At 44.1% G+C, this 26,979-nt stretch overlaps 1 protein-coding gene across 11 annotated transcripts in view; it reads right to left on the bottom strand.

The window, feature by feature from the left end:
- fbrsl1 (fibrosin-like 1) overlaps positions 1-26,979 on the bottom strand; it is a 286,413-nt gene that overhangs the window by 125,057 nt on the left and 134,377 nt on the right. For 9 of the 11 annotated variants that reach the window (XM_079351337.1, XM_079351327.1, XM_079351336.1 and 6 more), the window contains exon 4: positions 22,795-22,830. The exons of the other annotated variants lie outside the window; for them this stretch is intronic. In XM_079351337.1, the coding sequence (XP_079207463.1) occupies positions 22,795-22,830 (36 nt within the window). The remainder of the gene's footprint in view (positions 1-22,794; positions 22,831-26,979) is intronic. 11 annotated transcript variants of the gene reach the window in all.

Genomic DNA, 26,979 nt, shown 5'->3' with positions numbered 1-26,979 from the left:
CTGTGCGTGTGGGTGAATAAGCGAATGGAACCATATGACCTGTAGGTCTGAGGAGTTGGCTCGAAACAGACAATTAGTGTTCGATAAAAATAAAAAAGCATTAGCTTCTACAATTCTTAAACAGAACAGTGATGTGTCCAAAATCAATGAGTGTCCATTTTAAAAATAAGACCATGAAACTTTTTTTTTTTTTGTGAGACCCCCTTAAATCCGATCAACTACAACGTTATCTTTGCAACAGTTCATACAATGCACCTACATTACTTTGAATTATGTACGTGAATCGAGTAATGTACATCAATTACGACTCATGAACAACAGCTTCATCCAATTATACAATAAAAATGCCGTCAGGCTGCAAACATCACCCAGAGATGTTTCTTTCTGCAGAGCTCTCAGGAGGATTCTCTCCGGATAAACAAATAGCCCAAAAAGTGGTAATTACATGATGTTTGACAAGCATTTACGGCCATATGTTAGACAGAGAAATGTAAATGTATGGTAATGCAGCTATTCAGGGCCTATCACACATGCTTAGAGCGTGTGATTGTCACAGGTAATAAAAGCGCTGTTGTTTGATGATAAGATAAAGAGATAAATCCATTTATGAGCCTACAATTCAGCCATCCATATGTGCACAACAAAGGGGCCATAAACACACTTCCTCATAATGTATCTCTTTTATTAGGCTTTTGTAAGATACACACACACCAGAAAAGAAGCAATGACACATTAGGTTTATTATGTGTATTTAAATTTGACTCACACACCTACATTCACTGTGCCCATTGGTCTCCAGAGCTGCTGGACATCTTTGGTGAGGATTGATTTAGAGGTCATCAGGCACTTTGAAATTCTCTCAACATGCCCCCTTGTACAACACTAACGGATTTCCCCGGAGTGTTTTCCAGTTGAAATCCATCTTCATCTCTTCCTGTGTGAGGTCTGTTTGTAAAAATATAGCCTACAATAGCTACTATAGACTGTCATTGGCAATTTAATCTGTGTGTGCTGTGGGACAAACTATCGATGAGCTGATGCAGGCTGTTAAATTAAAGCGAACCCCATCCACAGGAGAGGGATTGCTCTTCCAACGCAATGTGACACATCCCAGGACGAGTTCAATAAGTCACATCTTCGAATTAAACCATCACAAGGAGCAAATTTATAATAGGATCACAAACCTGTGTGTGAAAGTTGAAGGGTGGGGATCAGCGATACACAAAACTAAAACTGCACCAGTGCATCGTTTCTTTGAGGGACCCCATGTGGAAAATTCCTCAAATCTAAATAATGAACTAAAATTAGGTGAACTACTTTAAAGTTAGTGAAATGCAAATTGAAATTCAGCTGAGTTGGCGGAACTTGAGTTTAACCCCCCCCCCCCCCCCTCAATATTGTGCACATTTACTTCACATGGCAAAGCAATGGATTGCAGTGTTTGCATGGAAACAATTTGAAATTGATTTACCAAGTGTGGCTAACATTAACATTACCAGCCTTTGGTCCATATATTTTGATGTGGTTACACATTTCTCTGGCAGAATGGTTATATGGTTATATGCCAGTTTAACCTAACAACCTAAACACAACTTTTAGTCATGGCGAAGTCACTTTACTATATTAAAATAAAAAAATGGTGATTAAAGTGGTTTTGCCCTCAAAACTGGTTTTATTCAAATGAATTTCATCAATGTTTGAGGATGTCTCAAAAAAGAGAAAAGTCTTTTTCTCAAAGTTAAAAACCTGTGTGCATAAGCATGCTGTCAGTCCATTAAAGACGAGGCTGGGAACCTCTCACTGTATGCAACTGGAACAAAAGGGACACATAAACTGTATACAATGACTTTTGGTTAAGAAGGACCCTTTTTTGCATTGTCAGTATTGTTCAGTGTTTGGACTAATGTGATTCTAACTAACACTTAACTAGAATTACTGCCATTTAACAAAAAAAAACACACTTTACTTGTAACTTATGTAAAACAGATGTCAACAACATCAAATTAGAAGAGGCTACACTAACATCAGTACGGTCGCATCCTATTGTGCAGTAAACAAACACAGGCAGGTGATAATTATGGGCTGAGCTTTCTGTCTCTCAACATTCAGAATACAGCAGGCCTAAAACTTCTCCCACAAAAATGAAGCATCGAGCTAAACAAAAACACACTTTTTACTAAACTGGCTGTCAGAGAGCTCAGCTCTGCAAACACTGAAGCCCAAGGTGCAGCTCACGTTACCTTGACAGACCAAGGACTTAAATCACCACCTGCTCCATGATCTGCAAGCTGGACTAAGACACTGATAGATAGGTATGTTGAACTGTTCAGTCTGTTGTCTTCAGAGATCTAACTGGTAAAATACAGACATAAAAAAAGGCCACAGTGTTATCTGACATTTAAAAGTGTTCACTGCTTGATTCTGCCACAACAACACAACTTAATACCTTTCTAAGTAAGTACTTCCTTTATAAAACATTAACTTAGTTACTTTTTGATAGTAGTAACTAGTATATGTAGCTAATTACTGCTTTCACACTGTTAAAAGTTTTAAGATGCTCAGGTTTATAAAGGGATATTACGCTTTCAGCGGGTAATCGAGCATTATTGTGATTCCCATCTACAAACCAGGTAAAATACATTGAAAAGACAACTTGTCCTATTTATCTTACATGTTGTCCTTGTTGGTTAAATTATGCAAAACGCCAAACACCCCAAGTGTTCTCTGAAATGAATATAATAATGTGCATTATATGTGCCTATAGTTGTTTAACACTAAAACACATCAAACAACAGCTCAATGTCAATGAAACAAACATGCTGGGAGAAAATGCACAAGGCAGACATGTTGTAGCAGGAAAACCACATGGAGTAAACAGTGAGAAACCTGCAAGTCCTGTCACAGGCCGTCACAACAGTGAGCAGAGAGAGAGGGGGGGGGGGGGGGGGGAGAGGGAGAGAGAGAGAGAGAGAGGGAGAGAGAGAAGGTTGGAGGCTTGTTAGATGGAGGGAGGCCCCTGTCTCTAACCTGCCCGGTGGCAGTAGCTGAACTGTCAGCGCCTGGCCCTGTCATTTGGAAACTTTGCTGTTTAGAGGTGACAGCCGCCCACGGACACAAGCTGTACACACTCCCAAGCTCCATACACACACAAACACGCTGAAGATGAGGCTTGGGTGGTGAGTGGGCCCTGTTTGACACTTCCATGTTTGACACCTCCACATCCCTCTGCACGTCGTGCCCTCCGCGGGCTTTTCTCACTGTGTTGATGTGTCCCTCGCCCATTTTAGAGGACGACCAAACTATATGTGTGTGTGTGTGTGTGTGTGTGTGGGTGGGTGTGTGTTGTTCACAAATATGAATGCACTTAGCAATTTAGTAACCCTCATTTATTGACTATCTATTGCAAATTGCCGCAAGTGTATAACAATTAATGAATGCATGTCAATACTGTGTATTCTTTCAAACTGATTTGTCGAGTATAACTTCAGCTTCATAGCTTTACATTGAGAAGTCTGGAGGGGAGACATCAGTTGGGCATTGTTATGTGAGTATTTTTGTGATGCTTACCTGCCTAATTACAGGTGCCCTGGGGTGTGTGTGTGTGTGTGTGTGTGTGTGTGTGTGTGTGTGTGTGTGTGTGTGTGTGTGTGTGTGTGTGTGTGTGTGTTAGCAAGAGTTAGTTTAGTACGTGTTGAAGGAGACAGACAAGGTGGGAAGGGCGGTGAGGAGAACAGCAGGGTTTCTCATCAGCAAGCTGTAAATGGTCCCACCATCAACAGCCCCCCCAGACTCCCCACCCACAACACATCCACTCATACACACACACACACACACAGACACACATTTACACGCACACACAGACCCACATTTATTCGCACTGTGGTAATTGCCGCGCCGGCTCATTTGAGCTTGTCATTTCCCCCGATAAGACTGCAGTATTAAAAATGACAAAAGATTGATACACACTCTCTCACACTAACATGCACGCACACACAAACACACTCACACGCAACGCACATCGCACAGTGTCCATGAGGCAGGCGAGGGTGGGGCTGATATTGCAGATTCTACAGGCGAGATAGAAGGGAAATGTGATTTCACACTTTTTGTTTTTCAGAGCTGAAACAACGAGATGTTGCACAAAACAAAAGGAGAGAGAAAAAAAAAAGTTTTGGCAAAGAGATGTTTGGGTGCAAACAACACTGTGAACGGAAACAAAATAATTAGTGCCTTTCTCAGAAGAGGAAAATGTGAAAAAAACAACAACTATCCATTATTCCTGAATCGGTCTATAAACCTTTTTAATTAACAATGAGTTACTAAAAGGTTACTCTATTTGCAAAGTCAGCAAAATACTAAAGAGAATAAAAGTAAGGTGCCATCATAATGTCAGAACTTATCTATCACCAGGCATAGAACCGTCATACCATGTGCTGGGTAAATGGAGGAAATAGTCATTGTTACATTAAGTATCAACACATAGAGGAGTAAGAGATACCAGAGTTAATTGGGAGCGCAGTGAGGACAGTACACAGAGGCGGTGAGAGCGGAGGAACGAAGCTGATGTCTGCGCCTCAAATGGAAGGAAGCAGCGCGTTCACAGTTCATTACCACTTCCCTTCGCTCGCTAATCACAACGCACTACAACGTGTCAAAAGGGAAGTGTTTTCATTTTTACTGAGAAGACCGAGATGTGTGTCTGCTTTTGCGTGCGAGTGTGTGAAGGAAGGCGTGGGTTAAAAGTCTACAGGACCGTGTCGCTGTGTGAGGGTGTAGACAGTGTGGGGTTTGTGTCTGTGTTTGCAAACACGTGTGCAGCAGTGCATGTCTGTGTGTTTCATGTTGTGGCCGTTTGTCTTAAACATTTTAATCCTGTCAAATTATTCACAACTAAATGACACCAAAACATCCAACTGAAAAAGTTGAAAAGTTGAGAGCTTGAAGGAGTTTTGTCAATTAGATTGGGCATTCACAACATTTGATCATCAAGTGGAAAAAAGCTGATAACACTAAAAGTAAATCTAAAGATAGTGGAGAACAATTCTGGAGAAGCTGTACATTTTGCCAGTGGTATTACAAAGTGTGCTTGTTCTACCATTATCCTCCAGGACAATACAAGTAACTGGACCCCTGTGACACTGTGACACAATCAGCATCCATCCTGAGAGCTAACTGGTTGAGAGCCTTCAGTTGTCTCACACTTCAGACAGGCAGCAGCAGCAGGAGGAGGAGTCAAGGGAGGACACAACTCATTTATGCCTTTCTCTGGGCTAACTCTGGTTATTAGCTGGAATCAAATGAGCCAACACTTCTTCTTGTGCCACGGGCAGGCCCGACGTGAGAGAGAGAGAGAGAGAGAGAGAGAGAGAGAGAGAGAGAGAGAGAGAGAGAGAGAGAGAGCAAAGTAGAGCAGGCAGGAGAAAGTGAGAGCAAAATAGAAAGAACTGTAAACTTCCATTAGAGGAATCTGACGGCATCACGCATAATAGATGGGCCAGGATCCACAGCCAGAGAAAAAAGAAAAATGCTCCAAATTAAAAGTATTTTTCAACTCAGATTTTGCGCTCAGTGTTTCTTCAAGTGGCCCTCGTGAGATAACAGCCATTTCCTGTTAAGATGTCAGCTGATTGATTTCAACAGAACTTGTGACTGATAATTGCATTTTTTATTTATTGTCTTTCTCTAAAGGCCTACCTATTGACTGCAAAATGCGAGGATTGAAAATGAGCTCCAAGTATAAAGGCCGACCAAGGCAAGAAACGCTGTTGACAGTAACTGACGAAAGAGTCCACAGGCATGCTGCAGCAGTGCTTTGAGCTTTAGTCCTTTAAAGGGCCAAGACATTATTTGGAATAAGGCCTCCGTTCCAGTGTACATGCACCGCGAGAGAATCAATCTAGTGATGAAAAAATGTCAGACTCTGCAACTGTAGCTTACAATAAAGCCTTTGGACCTTCATTCAGTTGACCTTGCTTAACAAGTTATCAAAAAAGGCAAAGCGGTGGTTGTACGTCTCATGGTGCAACCATGGACAAGCACATTTAGTACAAGCTCTACACTTGACTTAAAAAAATAAATAAAAAAAAGTGACGCACTATCTCTCTGGCTTATGGGGATACAACAAATCGCCCTCTGGGGACAAATTAAGTTAAAGATGAGTTGATATCTCAAAGCGGACAACAACTCGACTTCTGCTATGCTACGTATTTGTGCTGTTTGACTTCAGGGATTAAACCAGGAACGGGGATTTTGGTAGCATGTGCTGGATGCCTGGTCCAGTTTGAGTCCGATGTACATTGGAAGAGCTAATCGATCTCCAGCCACATTATCTCGGTGTGTTAGTCCGCCTCGAGAAATACGATGATGTACTATTTCAGTTCGATTAAATGCTTTTTAAAACTCCAGTTAAAGTGGGACTGACACAATCATTCGACCTTTTCTAATTACATTTTCAACATACTGACTGTAGATCTTGTACTGTGACCAGACGACTGCCATACTACCATTTTTAGGAGGAAAACAAATTCCATCTCAGTCACAGCATACCAATATACTACATGTACTCATTTTGTGTAAACAATACAGTGTTCAGTCTGTGCATTCCAATCTGCTCTTTGTGTGCCTGTTACAAAAGGAGTCAGATTCCTGCACCTGGAATCAAAGCCCCCTTCACATTTGTTCCTTGTCATTTGTGCATTTTTGTTTCTCCATTCGACAGCGTCAACGACTGTGGCGAGTCAGCTAATTTGCCCTCCAAGGTTGTTTTGCAGCCTCCCACCCCCCTCGCTTTTTTGGCAGTTTGAGCAGCATCCTCAGTGAGCGCTGGCCCTCATTACTCTCTGCTGTGTCTTTTGGCCTAAAGGCTGCGCTCCCTTGTCCTCCATTCCCCAGTCCTGGTCTCCCTGCCGAGCTGTGGGCGTCAGCCTTATCTCACTGGTCCACAAAGCTCCTTTGGAGGTGTGCTGCTATCCACTCGCAGCACGTTGTTCCCAATCAACTCCCTTCCACGTCTTTTAAGGCAGAACATTCTGCCAACTTGCCCCCACAATTAGGACAGGGCAGACTATGACTGGGAGAGGTTCAGGCAAACGACAGTTCGATGCATCAAACAGATAATGGTGTTATTTTCGTTTTAGCCACCACATGCTTTACCTGATCGAGATGTTACTCATTAATCGATCACGAAAAGACACATTAGACTAAAAGACCTGACTATGACACGACATGAACTAGGACACATTCAATGCAGCTTATAAAAGCTAAACGTTACATTTGTTTTCACATTATGACAAAAGTTACGAAAGACACAGCTTTGGGCTCGAGGTTGTGTATGAATAAATGAAAGGCTGAGAGAAAATCAATTTCCTGCAGTCTGCACATCATCGTAGCTGCTGCAAAAAGCTTGCAGCTAACTCACATTTGTGATAAACACAGTGTCACAAATTTAATATGGACACATACAGTAAATAGACAAATACATTCTCTCACAACTTAATCTGCATTTTGCTAGGTCATTTCTGATTTGGCATTCAGCCCCCTCGATCCAATTTACAGAGAATGTCTAGTGTCAGAGAGAAGGGGAATTTATTCCGAGCCAATAAAAAACAGCCGCTTGGCGAAAATCACCATGGGCAAGTCATTAAAAGTGGGAGAGGAGCTGGGTGTGTGGAAATGGCTCATCGGCTCATCAGCTCCCCGGGTGCTACTCACAACAAGAGACCTGGACACGTAGACCGAGGACCTGATGAATTGAGCCATAAAGGTGATTGGCTCAAATGAAAGTCTGCGCCTGTGAGGCAAAACACATCCGTTTGATTTGAATACATCACCGTGGCGAAAGGGGCGGCATGCTCAACCTGGAAGAAAATGATACATGGGCATAAACAGGAGATTTGCACCGGGGCTCAGTGTGAATTCCAACATCAAACCTTGCTGGGGAGGGAGACACGCCGAGCCTGTGGGATACATAAGCCTTCATTACCGTGCTGCTACTGGTTGTCAGGTTACGAATGCAGGGCCTCGGGTGCAATGTGTGATTGTGGAGCAGCGGCTGCCTGCTAATTACCAACCTAGGCAACACGCAGCCATTAAAAACGCAACCCCGAGTGTCTGCTGAGCTAATTTGTCTAATTACATCTTTGTAACTTATGAAAAGACCTAACATTACCCTGAAGGCTTGCTTTAGGAGGAGAAGCTGCGTAGATGGCAAAGGAAAACTTTGCTGTCTTACTACAGCTTCGATAGCTGCGAGGCACTTGGAGTATAGGAAATATTTCGGGAGGGGTAGGTGGTGGAGCCCCTGTTGGCTGATGCTGAACTATTTCTATATCCCCGAGATTCCTCTCCCATGGGACAGCCACCCACATCCAGCCGACAAGCCTCCTGTTTATTTTTCTCATCATTAATGTGGCATTTTTTCAGAATTGTATCAGCAAAACCAATATTTGGTGCCAGTTATGAGACACGTTGGCTCCCCAGTCAGTGTAATAGATTGTGACTGAGCCGTCACAGCGATGAGGGCCTATGGCAGCTCTGTTAACAAGCATCTCTAACAGGGGGAGGAGAGGGGAGAGGGGCGGGCCCTTTCCTGACATGTGTCACTTATCCGAAATTTGAAAAACCTTAAACTAAAGAAAATGGTCCAATTACAGTGATTGTGAAATGTGAATGTGTTTCCGAGTTGAGCGCTGTGTTTGGGAACAATTTGCATTCAAAGCATCTGGGTCATATCTGGCAGATGCTGTTGAGCAAATCGAATCACTGCGATTGTTGGTTAATAACTTAGACACTCTATCATATCACCTCAGCCTGAATGACAGAGACGAAATGGAGCGCCTTAAATCAGAGATGATCAGAGATAAAGAGAATGATCATGGCAGACGGAGTCAGAAAAAGAACAAACAGGAAGATGGCATCTTCCTTCCTTCTTCCTCCTCTCAACAATGACAGCGGCTGGTAGACTGAGATAACATCTCTGAGTTTCAGCTTAGTGACTCCCATGAGCCGGAGAACTCGGTTATTTTTGGGGCAGATCTCTTGCGTACGTGGGGCCAGGCTCATCTTTCAGTCCCTGCTTTACTTCCTCCTCTGCAGTCCCCACGTGGCTGACCGTGCCAGCCATCCACCAAAACACTGCCAAATGTATTTCAACTCAGTTCAATTCAAAAATTCAACTGCCAAATGTATTTGGCATGTTTGAGGTTTCAATGATCAAACATGGGAGACAAATTATAACTTGTGTACGTCCACATGCACTTATGAGCTCACCTTATAGGTTTAAAATTGTCACCGTTAGATAAGATCCAAAAAACGTTGACCTGGTTCTACAGAAATGATAATCCTACTTGAAGAATCTCTGTCTTAAATTTGCAATCAGAAGAAAAAAGCAATGCCATTGTGGTTTGCACTGCGTCAGTCTTGACTCAACCCACTCATTTGTGGAGAGCGTGGTGCAATCGGGTACAGCCAAAGATGTGTCAACTGAAACCTAGACACGACCTCAGAGATCTGATGGGGCCCGCTATCATGTCTACTTTTTCCTCGCCTCGCCTCAACTCTCTCGCTGCCTCTCGTCTCTCTCTCTCTCTCTTTTTTTTTTTGTTCTAATCAGGTGAGATTTTATCAGGCTCCTTCTGTCAGTAACCGCTATCGGTTGTGAAATTTCAGAAGGCAGAGCGTGTGAGAACCACAGTATCAGTTGTGCTCATCTCGCCCAGCACCTTTACAGACACGCGGGCGGTTTATGAAAAGGCGAGAAAAGCTTCACAAAGAGCATATCGGAGGCCATTTTTTGAACACAAACTGACAGTGGAAATATTTCACACAATGTTCAACCTGTTTTTCACTGTTTCATCCCTTTTTTGTGCTTGTTTGGTTCATACACGATCCCACTACTCATTGTTGCTTTACACAAGATCATTTTTCAACATTGCGAAATAACATTTGGTGAGAGGGCCTCCTTTTGCATGAATCTTCTCTACTGATATGGAACAGAAATGTGAGATGAGATAGTCTGCTGGCTTAGAAATCTGTATCAATCAGTCCATTCTAAGCCATGAATACAAACACCTGAAGGACAAAAACAGAGCTGAAGGATGGTTTCTCCCTGTGGGCCCACATTATGAGCACTAAAGCACCATCCTATTCTTCCCTGAGCTACACCAATGCTCTAAATTCCATATCACCATCAAAGTTAATTCTTTGCACATACAATCGAGCTGACTTATTGAATTTCAGGTCCGGAAAAATACAACACGAGCTCCCAGCATGGATTCTCACTAACACAAAGTAATCCCCTGGTCTCTCCCGAGATTCACTCTCCCAGTGAGCAGAAAGGTAATCCAGCTGAGAAGATTTTTTTTTTTTTTTTTTTTTTCAAGAACGTCAAATCTCAGCATGAGCTGGTAACAAAAAAACAAAAAAAACGAGTGAAACTTGTTCAAATGAGAGCAGTTACACAAGTGAAAAAGATTTGTAAAACACAAATCAATGAACAAGTCCTGTGATTTGGAAAACATCGTTCAGGGTTTTATTTTATTTTTAATAACAATATTAAATCAATACTTGACTTATATATGAAAAAAAAAACAAAAAAAAAAAACTTGCATACCAAGCATTTAAATCACCATACAGGTGTTCATTAATTTTCATTGTTTTGAAAAACATTTTTTGTGCCATTTTTGCCTTCATCAGACGGGACAGCTGAAGACAGACATCAAAGGGCTGAGGCAGGACTCGAACCCACAGCCGCTGCAACATGGAACACAAGCTCCTTTGCAGGGCCGCACGACGGAACCACCGGGCCACTGGCGCCCCTGTGCTGCTGGGCAGTTCTACATCACATTGCTGAAAAAAACAGCAACAAGAAAAGTTTTCACCCAGTCTCAAACTGGTTTCTGGGGTGATAATCCCAGAAGAGTAACAATGTTTGCCTTCCTGATTCACAGGATTTCTGCAAACGGTTAGGGATTGCTTGTGATTACAGAGAGAGACATCGACTTTCAAGTACTAATTTCTAATAGGTGATCTGTTCTTGTCCTCCTGATTCCTTGAGGTGCTGCCATCTCCTTTTCTTTCCTCCTTCCAAATGCATTAGCATAGCTAGCAGTGCGGGGGCGTCGGTGGCTCCATCAGTAATGTCATGGGCACTTTAACATGATGAAGCACGCCGTGGCCCCGCTGGCATGAATAATTCACATTACCACGCGCCCAGAGAGAGAGAGAGGGAGAGAGAGGGACTGACTTTGCTACAATGAATTGTTGGAACAGATGTGTGATTTTTGGGGCGCGCGGGCCTCTGTTTTGGGTGAGCGAGCAATTTTAATTCAATTTGATATTTGTCTTTTTTAAAGCGAGGTGAGACCTTGAGCTGGGCTGGGGAGAATGAATGCTGGAGGATCAGATGAAGGAGCTGTGGTTATGTGGTGGGAGAGGAAGTGGAGGAGGTGGGGGGGAGGGGAGGTCCTCCTCGCTATCCATCACAGTGGCACTTCAATGATTGTCAAATAAGTAGCCCTGTCCAAACCCATCTTTTTTCATTATATATGAATGAATCTATCTGGGGATCACATCATCCAGCACATGGGAGGGCTCCGTCTCATATACATGATCGGGAGAGGATATGGAAATGGATACATGATAGCAGAGCAGCTTGGATGAGGAGATGGATTCACATGGCTGGCTGGGAGAATGGACCACTATGAGATCGGAGCACTTAGTCTATTCAGTCAAGACTTTGAAATAGGAAATGTACAAGCTACTGCTCCCCATACCAGCAGACGCAGTCTCTGAGAACTTAAAGCAACACATTGCTTCTTATTTTCTCATGCTAGCTCTTAAAGTAACACCGACAAATCTTTGCGAAACGTGTTCCATTAAAAGTCTTGGAAAAACTTAACACAATATTTCTCATGCTTCGGATGCTTTGAGGTTTAGGCAGTTTAAAACATCTTACCTCGAGGCTCTTGGCTCCAAAGCTGACGTGAGAACTTTAACGTAAATAATTCAGCAAAGGTGGGTGAGAACTCGTGGCACTGGATTAAGGAGAGGAAAGCTGCTCTCAATCCATTTCCAAATTGTCACGGGGCCTTCTAAGAGGCAAAACAAACCCACCTTAATCTCTGCTAATCATACTTAAGCATGAATGTTTCATGTGGAAATGCCTGGTTACAATTTAGAGGCTTTTGCTCATTCCTGGGGTAACCCTGTTAAAATCCAGAAATCCTTTTGGCCACAACAAAGAGGAAATGTGATGTAGAGACATCAGATGCGGTGCGGTGCGCACAGCATGTAAGTGGGAGGAAGCAGAATCCCACATTACAGACACCATGTTTGTTGACTACATGAAACACTGAAGATAATGAATTCAGGCTGCCAAATTTCAAGATGTGCCAAAAGATAAAGCTGTTATAAACAAGAAAAAAAACAGGAACGATAACATCAGTGATTGGTTGTGATTAACATCAGACTTCTAACTCGTGTCTCAGAAATTCAAATTACAATCCTGATGTTGGCAATGCCGGGGACCAACCTAATATTATTATTATTCAAGACGGAGCATAACCCAGCGGCAGGATGATTACATTTGACTTGCAATGATCCCACCCTCCTGCATTAGAAAACAACAGCTTGGAAAAAACTAAGACGTATTCCCTAAAGTAACATTGTTACTCCCGACTTGCTTTAAAACAAATCTTATCACGGTGGTGAAAAGTGCTTTGATTTCTCCTGCATTTAGAGAACCGAGATAAAAGTCCAACCCATCTGTCCTTTAACTTTGTGGGGTGCAGAGTGGTGAAGGGAAGGATTTACCACATGCAGCATGGAAAAGTGCATCTGCATCCGCCACACTGCTCCCACTCGCACCATTATCCTCATTGCCTATCACTTCCCCAGCTGAGCCCCTTTTGGAAACAGGGGCTGACACTTCATCGGCAGGTAAACACCTCTAAAAGGATCTGACACCCTGTAATGGAAGAAAAAAAAAAAAACACTTCTGTATTGTTTGGGACCCCTGGCGCTGAGCTGGGCTTATGCCGGAGTAAGCCATTGTCTGGTGTCACCTAATTGGATCAAGTTTGTGTGCAGAACAGATGCTTACGGCTGGCAGAGGTAAACACTGGACCAAAAGATGCCAGGGCTGAAATTGCTTTGAAAATCGTTTCTGCCTGCATGGAACGAATAGCAGAGAAAAATACAGTATAAAAGAACATTTGTGGCCCGCTGTGGAAAGTAATAAACACTTTCCCTTTGGTGTGGTTTCAAAAAGGGTCCCATTTTTCTTTCGCTCAGCTAAGGGGCCCAGCTATGCAAGTTTGAAAGGGAATGTGTCGATTCAGAACGAGGCCGGGGCAGTTAGTCGTGCTCATTACATAAGTGATGATGCTTAGCCAAGGAGAAATTATACCTGGGAAGTCGAGTACCGCTGATCTAATTAAAAGAGCTGGCGAAAGGTGTCATTAGGGTCTGACAGTCTCAAGCCCTGAGTGTTTCCTACTTAAAGCGAGCTGCCGGAAAGTAAGAAACAACTGCATAAACAAAGAGATGAAGAGAGACACAGTGAGACAAGGAAGCACTATTTCCAATCAAGCATCTGCCTCGCCTCGACACAGCTCGATTTAACCTTGAAGAGTAATGAGATCTGACTTGCTTAAATGTTAGCATTCTTAAATCATCAGGAAGTGCCTCCAAGGAGCCGATAATCACTGTGCCAAATTGCTGCGCTCGCTAATTTCATTTCTCCCAAGCATTTGCTTGCAGTTAGTGTCGATTATTCAAGAACAGGCATTTAATGCTGCCAGGTCCCAGGGGTGTTACATTAAAATGTAATAACTTGCAACATAAATGAAAACAAAAACCATTACTTTCTTCCCACAACAAATTTCTTCCCTCCTCCCTTTTCCGACGCCACCTCGTTCCCTCCTTCCCTCCTCAATCTCTCTCCACTCCCTCCCTCCATGGTGGGAGTTCGAATCTAATTCTCAGCCCATCTGGCAGGCGTAATGAAGGCGGGCCGGGCTTGCGGTGCCCTGCTGCCACGGCTCGGTGGAGCAGGAGGCTAGCTGGCAGATTGGGCCGGGATGAGTGGTGGGGAGTCGAGGAACCTGCTGGGTGAGTAAGCCGGCCCAGTTAATCTCCCATGTGCCCCAGTGTGATCGGGGCCAAGGCCAACCTCACGCTGAGGTCACAGTGGATGCGGTCTGGAGAGAGGATGGTCGTGGGCAGAAGTACTGCGTGAGTCTGGCATTCATTTACACTTCTTGGCATTTCGACGACTCTTCTATCCGAAAACACTTTCAGTGAGAGAAACAGTAAAATTAACTTCTTCTCGCTCTAAGTAGGAGTGTAGTGGGGTCACAGTATGCTGTGTAGTGTTTGACTTGGCAGCCATGAGAGACATAAAGGATTGTAACACAGCAGGTAAGAAACTGCACATTTATATATATAAAGGCCACTTTGATGGACAAATTCTTTACCATTTTACGAACATAAATGCTATTGTCACAGATGCATTAAAGGTCCAGTTGTGTTCAGCGTATGGAAAAAGACAGAAATAGTCAAACAGGTAGATGCATCCTGCACAGGTGCAGCCTCAAAGGAAAAAAAAAAGATAAATAGACTTAGCACCATCTGGCAGAGGCAGAAGTACATGAGGATTTACATATGGTCAACATGGCAAATACAAACGTGAGTTAGGGCTGCATTACACATTTAAAGGGACAGCAGCGCAACACAACAGTGCATATCTTTATTGAAATATGCAGTTTCAAGGAAAATGTGTTTGACTTATCTCACTATACAAACAAAATTGAAGTGATGGGAATTAGAAGTGCTCTAACAATACTGTTAAATTTTTAAAAATATAATATTCAGATGTGTCTCCCAGGACTGCTAAATCCCCCCTGATGGAGCCAGTAAACAGCTAGTGGGAGAGTGCCACTGGCAGACACTGGAAAAGCCGTGCAATTATGATTAAGCTTCTTTATCTAAACACAAACTCCTCTCAAATCGCTGAAATCTGCCTGCCGTGTGTGAAGGCACGTAGGGGGGAAGTGGCAAAACAGCCAAAAAAACCACTGCAAGAGATCTGCAGTTGCAAACACGGGCCTATGTGTTTATGCTTCTCTGGAGCCGTGCATGAGTTTACCAATGGCTGTGTATACCTTGTTTCGACCTGAATTACTTTAAAGTTACTGTTAAGCTAGCACCTCAATGCAAGTTGAGCAAATGATAAGAATTTCTGCACCTGCTCGGAGACTCTGTTTACCCACGAGGTAAAACCCTTGCATGTGCATGACGTCAAAGAGACACGGCAGCCACAACTGAAACCTCTCAGAGTTAGAGAGTCATGGGAAAGAGAAAAAAGAAAAACAGAAATTAAATAGGCAGAGAGAGAAAAAAAAAAAAAAAAAATCTCACAACAACCTAACAGGAAGCTCGACTGACAAAAACAGCAGGTTTCCCTAAGCTGTTCGCCGGCCTCTGGAGAAACCACAACACTGTCATTAACAGTTACTCTCCTCATAAACACAGCAGCATCAGCTGGAGGTATAATTGCCCCTGCTTCTCCTGTAATCTTATACCTTACCTGCTGTTACTGTCAGACACCTTCTCCACTGAGAGAGACAGAGAGACAGCGAGCAGGAGAGATATGAGGAGGGGGGGGGACATATATGTCTGGTGCATTTGGAGGCAGGGTAGGTGTTGCCTGTTTGCTGTCAGGTACAAGGTAAGGGAAGTAAAAAGACGAGTGAAGAGAGAGAAAGGAAAAGGAGAAAAAACACATGCCAGGAAATCAAATGAGCCGAATGTTGCTTACTGAAATCCCATGAGCAAGGCTCAGGGGCTCGGATGGAGGGAAATCGTGTTCTTTTTCGTTGAGTGATTAGAAGACGAGTGGCAGAACATGACCTACTTAGTATAACTTTTTTGTACACGTTTTGGAAAAGGTACTTATGCGGGTAGAGTCAGAGAGGCAGGTGGGGGCTTTAACCCTAATAGATTCATAGAAACATTACAGATAGCAGGAATAATTGCCAGAGGGTGTTTGTGAATATGGAATAAAGTCTCTTCATCTCTTGACCTCAGAAACTCAAACAAGGGGCTCACACTCATCCTCTCTGCTCCGACTCTGCAGCCCAACAGCACAGATGGATGTGTTTGATTCTACAGATTTGCAAGGTTAAAATGCAAAACAAAATATGAATTAAACATCATCTGACACCCTCTAAGGGCTACAAAAGGAGGTTTTAGTACCTTTAAAATAAGCCCAGAGAGTGTGTTGGTGGGAGGTGTGAATATTGAGAGCTGGAAACCTGCTTTTTCTAAATCTGTGTGTGAAAAAGGCAAAGCGTTTTTTTTTCTCCTTTCTCTGCCCTGTTAGAATCCCATCCTAGAAAATCCACCGAGGCCATGAAAAAGGAACTCTTTAGCTTTGCTGTAGAAATGGGCCTGCCTCTGGCTCCTCTTAATTTCAGGCTTTGTTTGTGCAGTGTCGGGGAAGTGTTACGGGTTTGCGGGAAACCCGCAGGCCTTTTGTCTCATCACTAGAGGTGGTTGCTGCTTGGTGCCTGAAGCGATCTGTTGGCATACACCTTTTGTTCTAACTCGCCGCACAAGATTTGGTCACAGGTCGCACATTACAGGAAACACAGCTAGCACAGGTACACTGCTTGTGGCAGCGCTCAGTAGAGGCCTGCCCTGAATCTACTCATTCAGTCAGAGAACTGATTATGATTTGTGAAGGAGGCGTGTTGGAGACATGTTTAAGGATGAAATATCTTGCAAACCACGCTCTCTTTTTATTAAATGCATTAAGGCCCAAACTAAAACGGCTTCCTCTGCATTTCTTGAACATTGGCTGTGCTGCAATGCCTGCTTCTTTAAATGGCACACACCAATATTACACTTGTGGCACTGAATTAATAAGCTGCAGCGTGATAAATCTCTATGATTTATGATGTCCCTCCAGTGTATAATCAGGCTGAATGAGCGCTAGAGAGAGAGTCAGACGGAGGGAGGGTGAAGGAGACAGAGACATGGCTGGGTCTGAATTGAGACACAATAGACCAGTCCCTTCTTCTGCAGAGCTGAAGGGTCAGGCTTACGTAGCTTTCAATGAGAAGTGTGAAACAGCCGGACTCAGAAATCAGTGGGTGTTGTGTTAAGCAGATGGAAAGAGATTAAAAAACCCCAAAAGTTCATCTTGCAGCCTGCCGTGAAATGTGACATATGGAACTGCCAAAACAGAACAAGCAGAAGTTCGTTTCCCCCCCCAAAAAAACGGTCTATTTCTTCTGGAGGCATGCATTCCCCATAAGGACGCTTTATGAGAATATCACACCTCTATGGAAGTCTCATCCCACAATCCACAGGAGGCTCTCTCTCCCTCCTGCCTGCTTCTGGTGGGCTGCCATCATTTTCATTCCCTGTTCCCAGATAGATGTTTGTAATTGGAGCTCTAATTTATGATCGGGCCTTGGTGCGGGATAATGATATGGAGCATTGTAATTTGCTGATGCAAATTGTACGTTATAATGGGGAGCCATAAAAGCCCCGGCAACATCTCGGAGACTTGCCAAACACCCTGAGCGTTCATTACAGCCCTCATTAAAACATCCACGTCGGCATTGGGAGCTCTTACAAATGGAAGGAGCATGTAATTGCTGCTTGATTGTGGTATATGTAACATATGATAAAGTGGAATTACCACTTTATTTGTCTACAGTGTCTGTGAAACTTAATGGGAGAAAGCCTGCAGTAAACAAATCCTCAGAGCATTATTTGATTGTTACATTATCGGGCTATTTGTTTAAAGTGGGCCAAATGTGAGTTAGGGGACAGTGCATCCAGGACAAACTAAGAATGATGATTATCAAGGCTGAGCTTAGGGGGCTAAAACTAATGCATGTACCCATGAGAGCCTGTGTTTCATTTGGACTTACTCCAGCATGGGTGATAGCACAGCGCTTCGTCTGGGAATACATTAAGTGGATTGAATATAAGAAAAGATCAGTATTGTTCTTTTTCATTAGCAGGCGCCAAAGTCATCACCATACATTTGCAGTAATGGTGGTGAAACTCGATTAAAAAAAGTTTGAAATGAATCATTTGAGTCCGCTTTGGTGAAGTATATTTCACACTAATGCCAATTTGGGCTCTTGGAGAGTCGCTGGCCATTTTCAAACGTTGATCTTAATTCAGTCCTATCAAACGGCAGCTGTGTGGAAGGCGGCGAGGCTGAACGTCCCAGCATTTAAGCTGCCTTAAGAGCGAAGCCAAGTGGCAAAAGCAATTTGGAGTTCATTTAAAACAATTGAACTATGCTTGGGCTGGTTTTTCTTAGGCCCGTTCAACACTAATTCACAGTGTTGCCTTTTTATTCAAATGACCCCTCTCAGAGTCCCTTTGGTGTCGGTGCAGTTCTAATGCATCTCCATATAAACAAAACCATATAAAAACTACCACTCTGAAAATGAAGTTTCCCTCCTCAGCTCTGAACGATGGCAGGCCTCTACAACCAGAGCTGTGTGTGCTCAGCCACTGGAAAAGGATTTTCAACTGTGCCATTCAGTCGGGGCCCCAGAAGCCTACAGCCTTTATCTGCAGACTCGTTGATTGATGTGTTGTGGGCCCTGCTGTGGTTAACAGCAATTTTTATCTGTTGCTAGCGGCAACAGCCCTGGTCCCTGGCGCGCAGAGAACAGCAGGGCCTGGGATCTGAAGCCGGACCGCACACAGGGATAAACAAATAGGGTTTTCAAGGCGGACAGCCCTCATAGAGAGGACCCTGACAGGCAGCGCCCCACCCGAAGGCCAGGACAATGTCAGGGCCCCAGCCCACTCCTGCAGGCCTCTGCCTTTCCTTCACTAATTTTCACCATGTGCAGAGCCAGTGGTGTGGAGACACCTGCACACCCCGCTGAAAAGCCGGCAGAACACAAGAAACAGGCGGGCAGATTGATCTCCAGAGATACTCCCAGACTGACATCTGTGTGCAGAGATTTGGATACAGAGAAATGCTTCAGAAATAGCTGAGTGTAAGAAACAATTCCACCCAATTTTCTCCAATTGCTACGTTTAACATTTAATCCAGGGAATCTCTGACGTTGTGTTTAACAAAGCGTAACGCTTTTAATGGCTTCTATTATAATTTAGTTAAATAATCCTTGTATTTGATAAAGATCTTGTTAAAAGCCTTGTCACTCCAATAAGGAAGTGCATTTGACACAAAATGGAGGTCGTGAATGCCAAATCAATTAAAACGAGGCTGTTTAAGAATTCACAAATGAATGTGAGATGCTCTGTTCAGAGTGTAGACTCATTTAGCGTTAAATATGATTATGACAACCCAAGCAGGGCAAAGAATGGGTGTGTCTAAGAGCTCCGAGCACTCTCGCTCAACCCAAACACAGCAGCTAAGGTTTTACTGAAATCGGCGAGATAAACCCTCCCAAAACAGGCTAGTCCGATTATAGTGTCACAGACAAAGCTCTATGCTTTTATCGTGCATGAAAACATGAGCCCCAGCTTGGCCTTGGGGTGGTTTTAAAACATGGGGGGTGGGACCGAAGCTCAATCACTTCATCTGAAAGGAAAGGGAGGTGTGTTGTCTTTTTCTCTTAGCAATAATGTCTCCTCCTCTATACAGTGAATCCAGCCCAGGGGTGGTGACAGGATAGGCAGATAGCTGCAGTGAGATTCTTTGACATTTTCCTCGTCTCTTGCAGCCCGTATCTCCCAGGCACAGAGGGGGACGTCGGGTTCTTTATCTAGGAGCCCCTCCGAGAGGATGATAAATCGCCAGAGCCCGAGCCCATCACTAGTGGAGCCACAAGCAGGTAGCAGCGCAGGAAACAAGGCAGAGATATTGTCTCCCAAACACAGCCGAGGCTATAATGAAGCCTGCACAAAGCGGACAGGAGAGAGTCGGCCTGATAAACAATTCCATTTCCAGTCTTCCACAGAGAGCGAGATAGCGAGTCCCAGTCCTGCTGCTACATATCGCTGCTGGACTCAATGGCCCACAGATTAACCCTCAGCCCTGAGGGGGAGGAAGGGTGGTGGGGATTTCATGCCGGGGAGTTTCATCACATGGATAAACACATCATGTTTGGATAAATAAGTAAGTTGAAAGAGTTTCTCCTAACACCCAGCTAAATCGTTGCTTTTTCAGGTAAGAGGATAGCAAACATCCTGACAATGATTTTATCAGTGTGCTATGTTGAATTAGGTCTTCTCCGTCCCTAATAGCTTGCCTGCACTCACATTGCTCCAAACCTGAGTAAGGTGACCTTAAGTACATACATCATTACTTCAGAAGAAAGGCTCGCCGTGGAATCTCCCAAAGACCTCCAAATTATTGTAGGTTTCATCCAGCTGACTCTGAATATTTGCGACGGCCCAAAGCTTGTGTATATACTCCCTTTGCCACTATTGTTTAACATTGGTGCGGTTCGTGCTGTGGCATCGATCAAGCGATATGTTATGTACACATTTCAGACCTGTGCTTGTGCTACTGCATGAGCCACCCTGTCGCCTCTTCAAGCCGCGCCAGAGCCACGGAAGTGCACCAACACAAGTCGAACAAACTGGAGTCAAACTAGTTTGGGCACCTTGCTGCTTGTCAACTGCGACACTGCGCACTTTGTAATGAAACACACTCATCTGTTCCTTTATTCTTAACTATGGGCTTTTATTGGAAAACAAAGAATGAATCGTTATATATCGTGTATTATAAGGCATCTTCAGTCAATAATAAGAACACAGTGTCATGGATTACACTGGGAGATTTCTACATTCTTTGCTTTTACATCCTTGTTTAAAACCATTCAAAAAGAGGCCATTCGAGCCTGGCAGGCACCATAGGAAGGAAGACATATGGAAGCATAAACAAGAAGAGGGGCTATCTCCTATACAAGTGGAAAACAAACTGTCAGGAGAGATTGCCTTTTTACCTCTTAGTGCCTTGTGACAGATAACCACATCCATCCAGCAGACTGATTTTTGAGTGTTTGTGGAGAGGAAATGCTCTAGATGGTGATCAGTGCCAGGGGCCAACCAGCAGATAGCCCTGTCCATGCTATTGGTGGCTGGTGGCGCTTCCTACGCCTGTGTGCATGCCTTTTTGACCCTTCCACACCCCCTCCAAACCTCACAAACAGCCCTCCACCCACATACACAGCGTCTCTCTTCCTCCAGCCATAACGCTCTATCTATCCCCTGGCCTTCTTCTCTTCCTCCTCCTCCTCCCATATCTACTCAGCTTCTGCCTTGCGGGCTCTCCAGAGCCCTCCGACCCCAGACTCCATGCCCATCCCCCCCCCCCCCCCCCCCCCCCCCAACACCTTCAAAACCATCATACTGTAAAGCCTGAAGCACTTACAGATAAAGACACCCCAGAAATCAAGGGGGCCCCGAAGCAGAGCAGATTGAGAGTCAGAGCTCAGCACCCAGGAGGTGTTCAGAGACTGCACACGCTGCAGATAGCACCGTCAGATAGCCAGAGAGGGGAGCCAGACAACATAAAACTTCCTGCCCTCGTTACTGGACTTTCCTGCGCTTTTACAAAACCCCCGCCCCCACACTACCAAGCCCTCTCCACCTCCAACTCTGCCCTCTCTCTCTTTCCCTTTCTGAATCCGCCGCCTTTCAGATAAAGAGAAGGCCTTGTTCCCTGCTGACTCAAACTGACAGCTCGAGCCAAAGGGCTCCACAAGCTTTTTCGGAAGGTCTTGTTTGTTTTCATCCATCTGTGAGTTTGCGGCCGCTGGGGAATAGGAATGTGACATGTTCTATTAAAACACGATAAAAAAAGAAAAGAAAAAAAAAAATCTCACGCAGATCAAGGTCTTTTGTAACTAAGCTTTGTTCGATGCTTTAACTGCAGTCCTTTGAGGCAGATTAACGATGACAAACCATTTATAGTTGTTTTGTTTGTCGGGATGATTGCTTCCAAGCTGCAATAAGAACTGCCATATGCCACTCATCTGCTAAAAGTAGCACACTTTAAAGAATGTTCTTCTTATGAGTTCCCCTTTGAGCAAAGGACATAAAGGACGACCGCTGTCTCTATTACCCAGAGACTAGACACATCATTGAAACAATGGGAGGGGAAGAGCACAAATCTACGGTTTGAAAATGCACTGGGGCAAGGCAACAGATGCTTTCAAGGGATAAAAATAGTCCAGCTCTGACAATTTGAGAGCTATTGTATGTTTAAAAGGATTAGACTGACATTTAGGCATAACACTAAGGCATAACTGAATACTCCTCATGGGCACATTTTCCTCAAACAATACATGTTCTCTGGCAAATACTATCACACTGACTAGCATTAACACAGTCAGATATTTCCAGCATATCTTCAGTCATGTTTTACAGCTATGAGGGGTTTCAGCATCTAATTGTGCATGCATTTCTTTATGGTAAGAAATTGCATTTATTGCGAAGATCAAGGCGCTTTTAAAAAAGCTTTTAGGCGTATTATCATATGTGAAAAAAGGGATTCTTCATCGACAGTCACCGGAGAAAGACATAAAACTCTGACAGCAAAATTGCAGCCGCTGCAACCAGAACTGATCGATGCCAATAAAACAAGACTCCGTTCGCCAAGGTAGCGCAGGACACCTTCCTGCAATTTAATCAGTCAGTCAGCCAGAATTAATGTTTCTAATATCATGATTTCTCCATTACTCTATTTAACATAATTAAAATGTCGAGCGCCGGGGCCATAAAGCGGGTCGTTGGAGATTGTAATTCTGCCGTAAAGCTATGAAGCATGAAAATGCCACTTACCGAGTAGCCGTGGCCTGACAGCGAGTGAGTGGAACTCTGTGGGGAGAAAGAGGAGAACAGGGATGACCTTTAAGGAGCGTTTCACTCGCTGACACAGACATGATGAAGCTGCGCCGCTTTAATATCAATATCTATGTTAACCTTTTACCCGCCCCGCCATGTAACCCACGCCCGTATGCATCACTCCCATTCGTCCTGGACTCCACCATGAGGGCGGCTGAGCGGCACCCTCTCCCAAAACAATCGCTATTGTTGACGTTGAATTATTATAACGTATAAGAAAACAATGTGAAACTTTGTGTTATCTATATAACAAATACATAATTAAAATGGTGCCACATAATAAATCGTGCTTGTACAGTAAGTGAACTGAACATGTGTTCTTTAACACTTTGAAATCTTTGATACTTAATAAGTGGCTCGTCTGTGGCTGCTGACCTTTTTTAACACAATTATTTATGCTTCTGAAAATGTTGTTCTCAAGTACTATTCCTCCTCAGCCTTGTTTCCACCAAGCGGATCGGTTCAGTACGGTACACGTTTATTGGCGTTCCCACTGTTAAAAGTTGGGAAGCGTGTTATAACTGGTCCTACTTTTGTGGTATCCTGGTGTTGAGGTGCCAAGTGTACCAGTGGCAACCCGCTAAAGTCTAGTGATGTGTTAGCATAATAAAGAGCTGTAATTGTAATCGTGCCTGTTATTCTGGGCTGCAAAGTTACAAATTATGGACTTTAACTTGGCTGTGTAATGATAGTAGAGACATTCAAAGGTGTTACGTGCTGTCTGGACATTAAAACGACGTAGCAGTCTTCCAGTAAACATAAGTAGTCTGATGTGTTGCGATACGTTTCTCTGCGTGTGATACAGTACTGTACAAAGAACCCTTATAATCTAACTGTAACATTATCCTGATGACAACATATTTAGTAACATATATAACTTGCAAATAAGGTTGAACATAAGAGGATTTGCCCAAATGTTCTGTATCTAACGAGCATGATGCTGGGTATGGAAATAATCATTTTTTACAGTAAAATGGATTCAAAACAAAAAATATGTAACAGGCTCGATGAAGATTTTTACCAATACAAGGTCCTTTTGATGCTTTTGTTCCCTTTTTTTTTTTTTTTTTTTTTTTAATAATTTTGGCACATTCAGAGCCACACCAAAATGTTCTTTGTTGTGTTATTCCAGCCCCTTTGTGCTCAGGATAATATCTCTTCATGCATTAAGGGAGATGTTTTGGCCCATCAAACACCTCCTGTGTTATCTCATGCAGTCCTCTAAATGCTGAACAAGAGCAGGAAAGAGACTGAAAACGCTGGGTTTTGTTCTGTTCTCTCCCTCTGTCTGTCAGCGCCCGGCACGAATACCAATCTCCAAATCCCTCCCTCCACTTCCACTTTTCACTTCTTTTATTCCTCTGTCTAGATTGGCAATTTCTACCCCCCTGGTCTCTGGAGGGGACTTTTCTGCTAGACCAATTTCATCCATAGGTCCACCTTCAATCCAAACGACCTCCCCCACACCTTCACCACCGCTGCCTCCCTTGTTTTGCACCCTCCCAAACCCCCTTATCCATTCTCAGACACCTGCTCTAGGCCTCAGCCCTCATCAGTGCCTGTGTGCCCCTCTGATTCGCGGGACGGCTCCTGTGGTGACGATTAGGGTGGAGTCCCGCCGTGAACCGGAAAGCAGGCTCTGCGGGAATCAAAAAGGCCATTCCCGCTCTGCTAGACCTCTCTGTTCCATCACTACGGCGACCAGGGAGGAGGCAAGAGGAGAGAGGGGAGGAAGAAGGCACAGAAGGCAAAAGCTGTGGATAAAAAAAAAAAAAGGGCCAAAAGTGTGTTTCAGGGAGAATGCGACGGTCTCTCGACTGTGTGTGTGTGTGTGTGTGTGTGTGTGTGTGTGCATGTTGTGAAGGTACTTAATGTGTATATGCTTGTGTTTGTGTGTGTGGGTGCATATGAGCATAGGTGGTGGGAGGCCAGGGCCATTTAGAATTAGCCCTTCTATGTAGAGTTCATTCAACTTGGAGCATTCGGAGCAGAAAGAGAGGCTTATTTAAATGATAATGAGGGACAATCCATTGGATTTAGTGCCAGTGAGGGGAGGAAAAGAGGGGAGGGAAAGGGGGATCCATTAAAACGCCAGCGGTTCATAAGCCATAGGGTCGGCATCCAGCTAAACACTCTCTCTTAAAAGCCATTATACATGGCTCTCAATGGATTTCTGCAGCGCTTAGGACTTCAAAAGGATTTAAGAACCCGCCCCAGAGAGGGATTGTGGGGGAGGGAGGAGGATGAGTGAGTGTGTGATTGCGTGTGTGTGTGGATGTGTGTGTGTGTGTGTTTGTGTGTGTGTGTGTGTGTGTGTGTGTGTTTTTTGTGGTTATGGTGGTTGGCGGTGAGAAGGATGGGCGGATGCTGGCGGCATTTAAGGGTTAACTAAACAGCCCCGGAGAAGAGAAATGTTGCTAAATCCGCCCCCTAATCCTCTCCCCATTTCTATGCCCCCTCCTCCACTCCTTAAAAAAAAAGGCAGAAAAAAAAAAAACCTAAAAAAAAAAAAACATGGCGACAAGTGGGGAGGGTCCAAGCCATCTTCCACCAACCCAGACTATTGGTTTTTTTTATTCCAAGAAGGCCAGTGGGCGGCCCAATCAGAGCTTGTTGGAGCATGATGTGAAAACACGTACGGCCGCAGGGAGCTGGGTGAGTTTGGCCACGAGTGGGTGGGTACAGGAGGGTGTTAGAGACCCTGACAGCGCCACAACTTCAGCCCTGTGCTCTGCAGGACACAGATGCCGGTGGAACCCACCCCCTCCACCACCTCACATTTCCCTAATCCCTGTGTGGCTTAATGCCAGGGCCCTGCTGCACCACAGGCACAATTACCTAGTCAAAATAAACAGATAAAGACCTAACCATGGCAATGAACAAACAGCAGCCCCTGCATTTTTTTTTTTTTTTTTTACCCCCTGCTCCCAAATTGATGCATGACTGTTTTTATAGGCGGGCGCGTCCACGTGTCGCATTTGTCTCTATTTCCTGTGGCGGTAAGACAAGAGAAATCCATTTTACTGGTTGCAAACACAGCATCATTAGTTAAGCGCTCCTAAAGCTGGGGAGCCACTTTGATGTGGAGGAGCATGTTTTACGAAAATTAGCAGTGTGGTGGCGGAGATCACATGGGGCTGAAAAAGTAAGAGAAATGGAGTGTGTGTGTGTGTGTGTGTGTGTGTGGGGGGGGGGGGGGGGGATCTATGTGTGTTTGTGTCATGTCCTGGTCGTTACTGAGTGGAACACAACAGGCAGCAGAGAAGGACATACTTCAACACGCAGACAGAGAGAAAGAAAAAGGCTGAGGCAGAGGGAGTGAGATGTGAAGATGTAGATGCTGTGGTTACAACGATCAGCGTCTGTGCACCATTTATTTGGCAGCAGATTAGAGAGACATGCCATATCTAACACAGTCGGCGATTACAGCTTGCAATTTTCAACAGTACACCCCACCTCCATCCCTGCTCAACAACCACCACCACTCCACCCCCCCATCTTTGTCCCCCATCCTTCTCAACGCTTGTCGCATATCCCTGTCAGAGCTGTCAACCGTCTTCGCTCTTTTATCTGACAAGCCCGCCTCTTCCTCCTGACTTTTTCATTAAAAGACAGCCTTTTACACACATTCAAGAGAAACAGTACGAGGGGAAGAGTGGGGACACTGCACAAGAGACACAGAGCAGAAAGGCTTAGAGAAAAGATGGTGAAGATGGAAAAAAAAATTATGCTGGGTTTTTTTTTCCTTTTTTTTTTTATTCATCAGGCTTTATTTTTTTGATTGGAATGCTGAAAAGCTTAAAACAATGTATTTAATAAGTTCATTAAAATCTTTTTTCCTTCCACCACTTTAGCCCTGCTGGAAAAGGAAGGAGCACATTTTCCTTCCTCTTCTTTCTCTCTCCCTCGCTCTGCTTTCGTCAGCTAAATGAGCAGTCTGATTGAATTTAGTTTAGTTTGGGAGGCCTGCTTGACAGGCATTAGTTAGAAAGCACATTTCTACATTCATTTAAATGAGCCGCCTGGGATTTTGCATAAATTCTCATTACTGCCCCTGTATCTAAATTGCATTATTTCATCCCCTATGCTGAACCAATGCCTGGCCTCCATTTCCCTTTGCCA

The sequence above is a fragment of the Symphodus melops genome (assembly GCF_947650265.1).
Source record: "Symphodus melops genome assembly, chromosome: 1".
NCBI lineage: Eukaryota > Metazoa > Chordata > Actinopteri > Labriformes > Labridae > Symphodus > Symphodus melops.
Note: the sequence above shows the minus strand (reverse complement) of the source record. Positions and strands in the feature narration are given on the sequence as shown.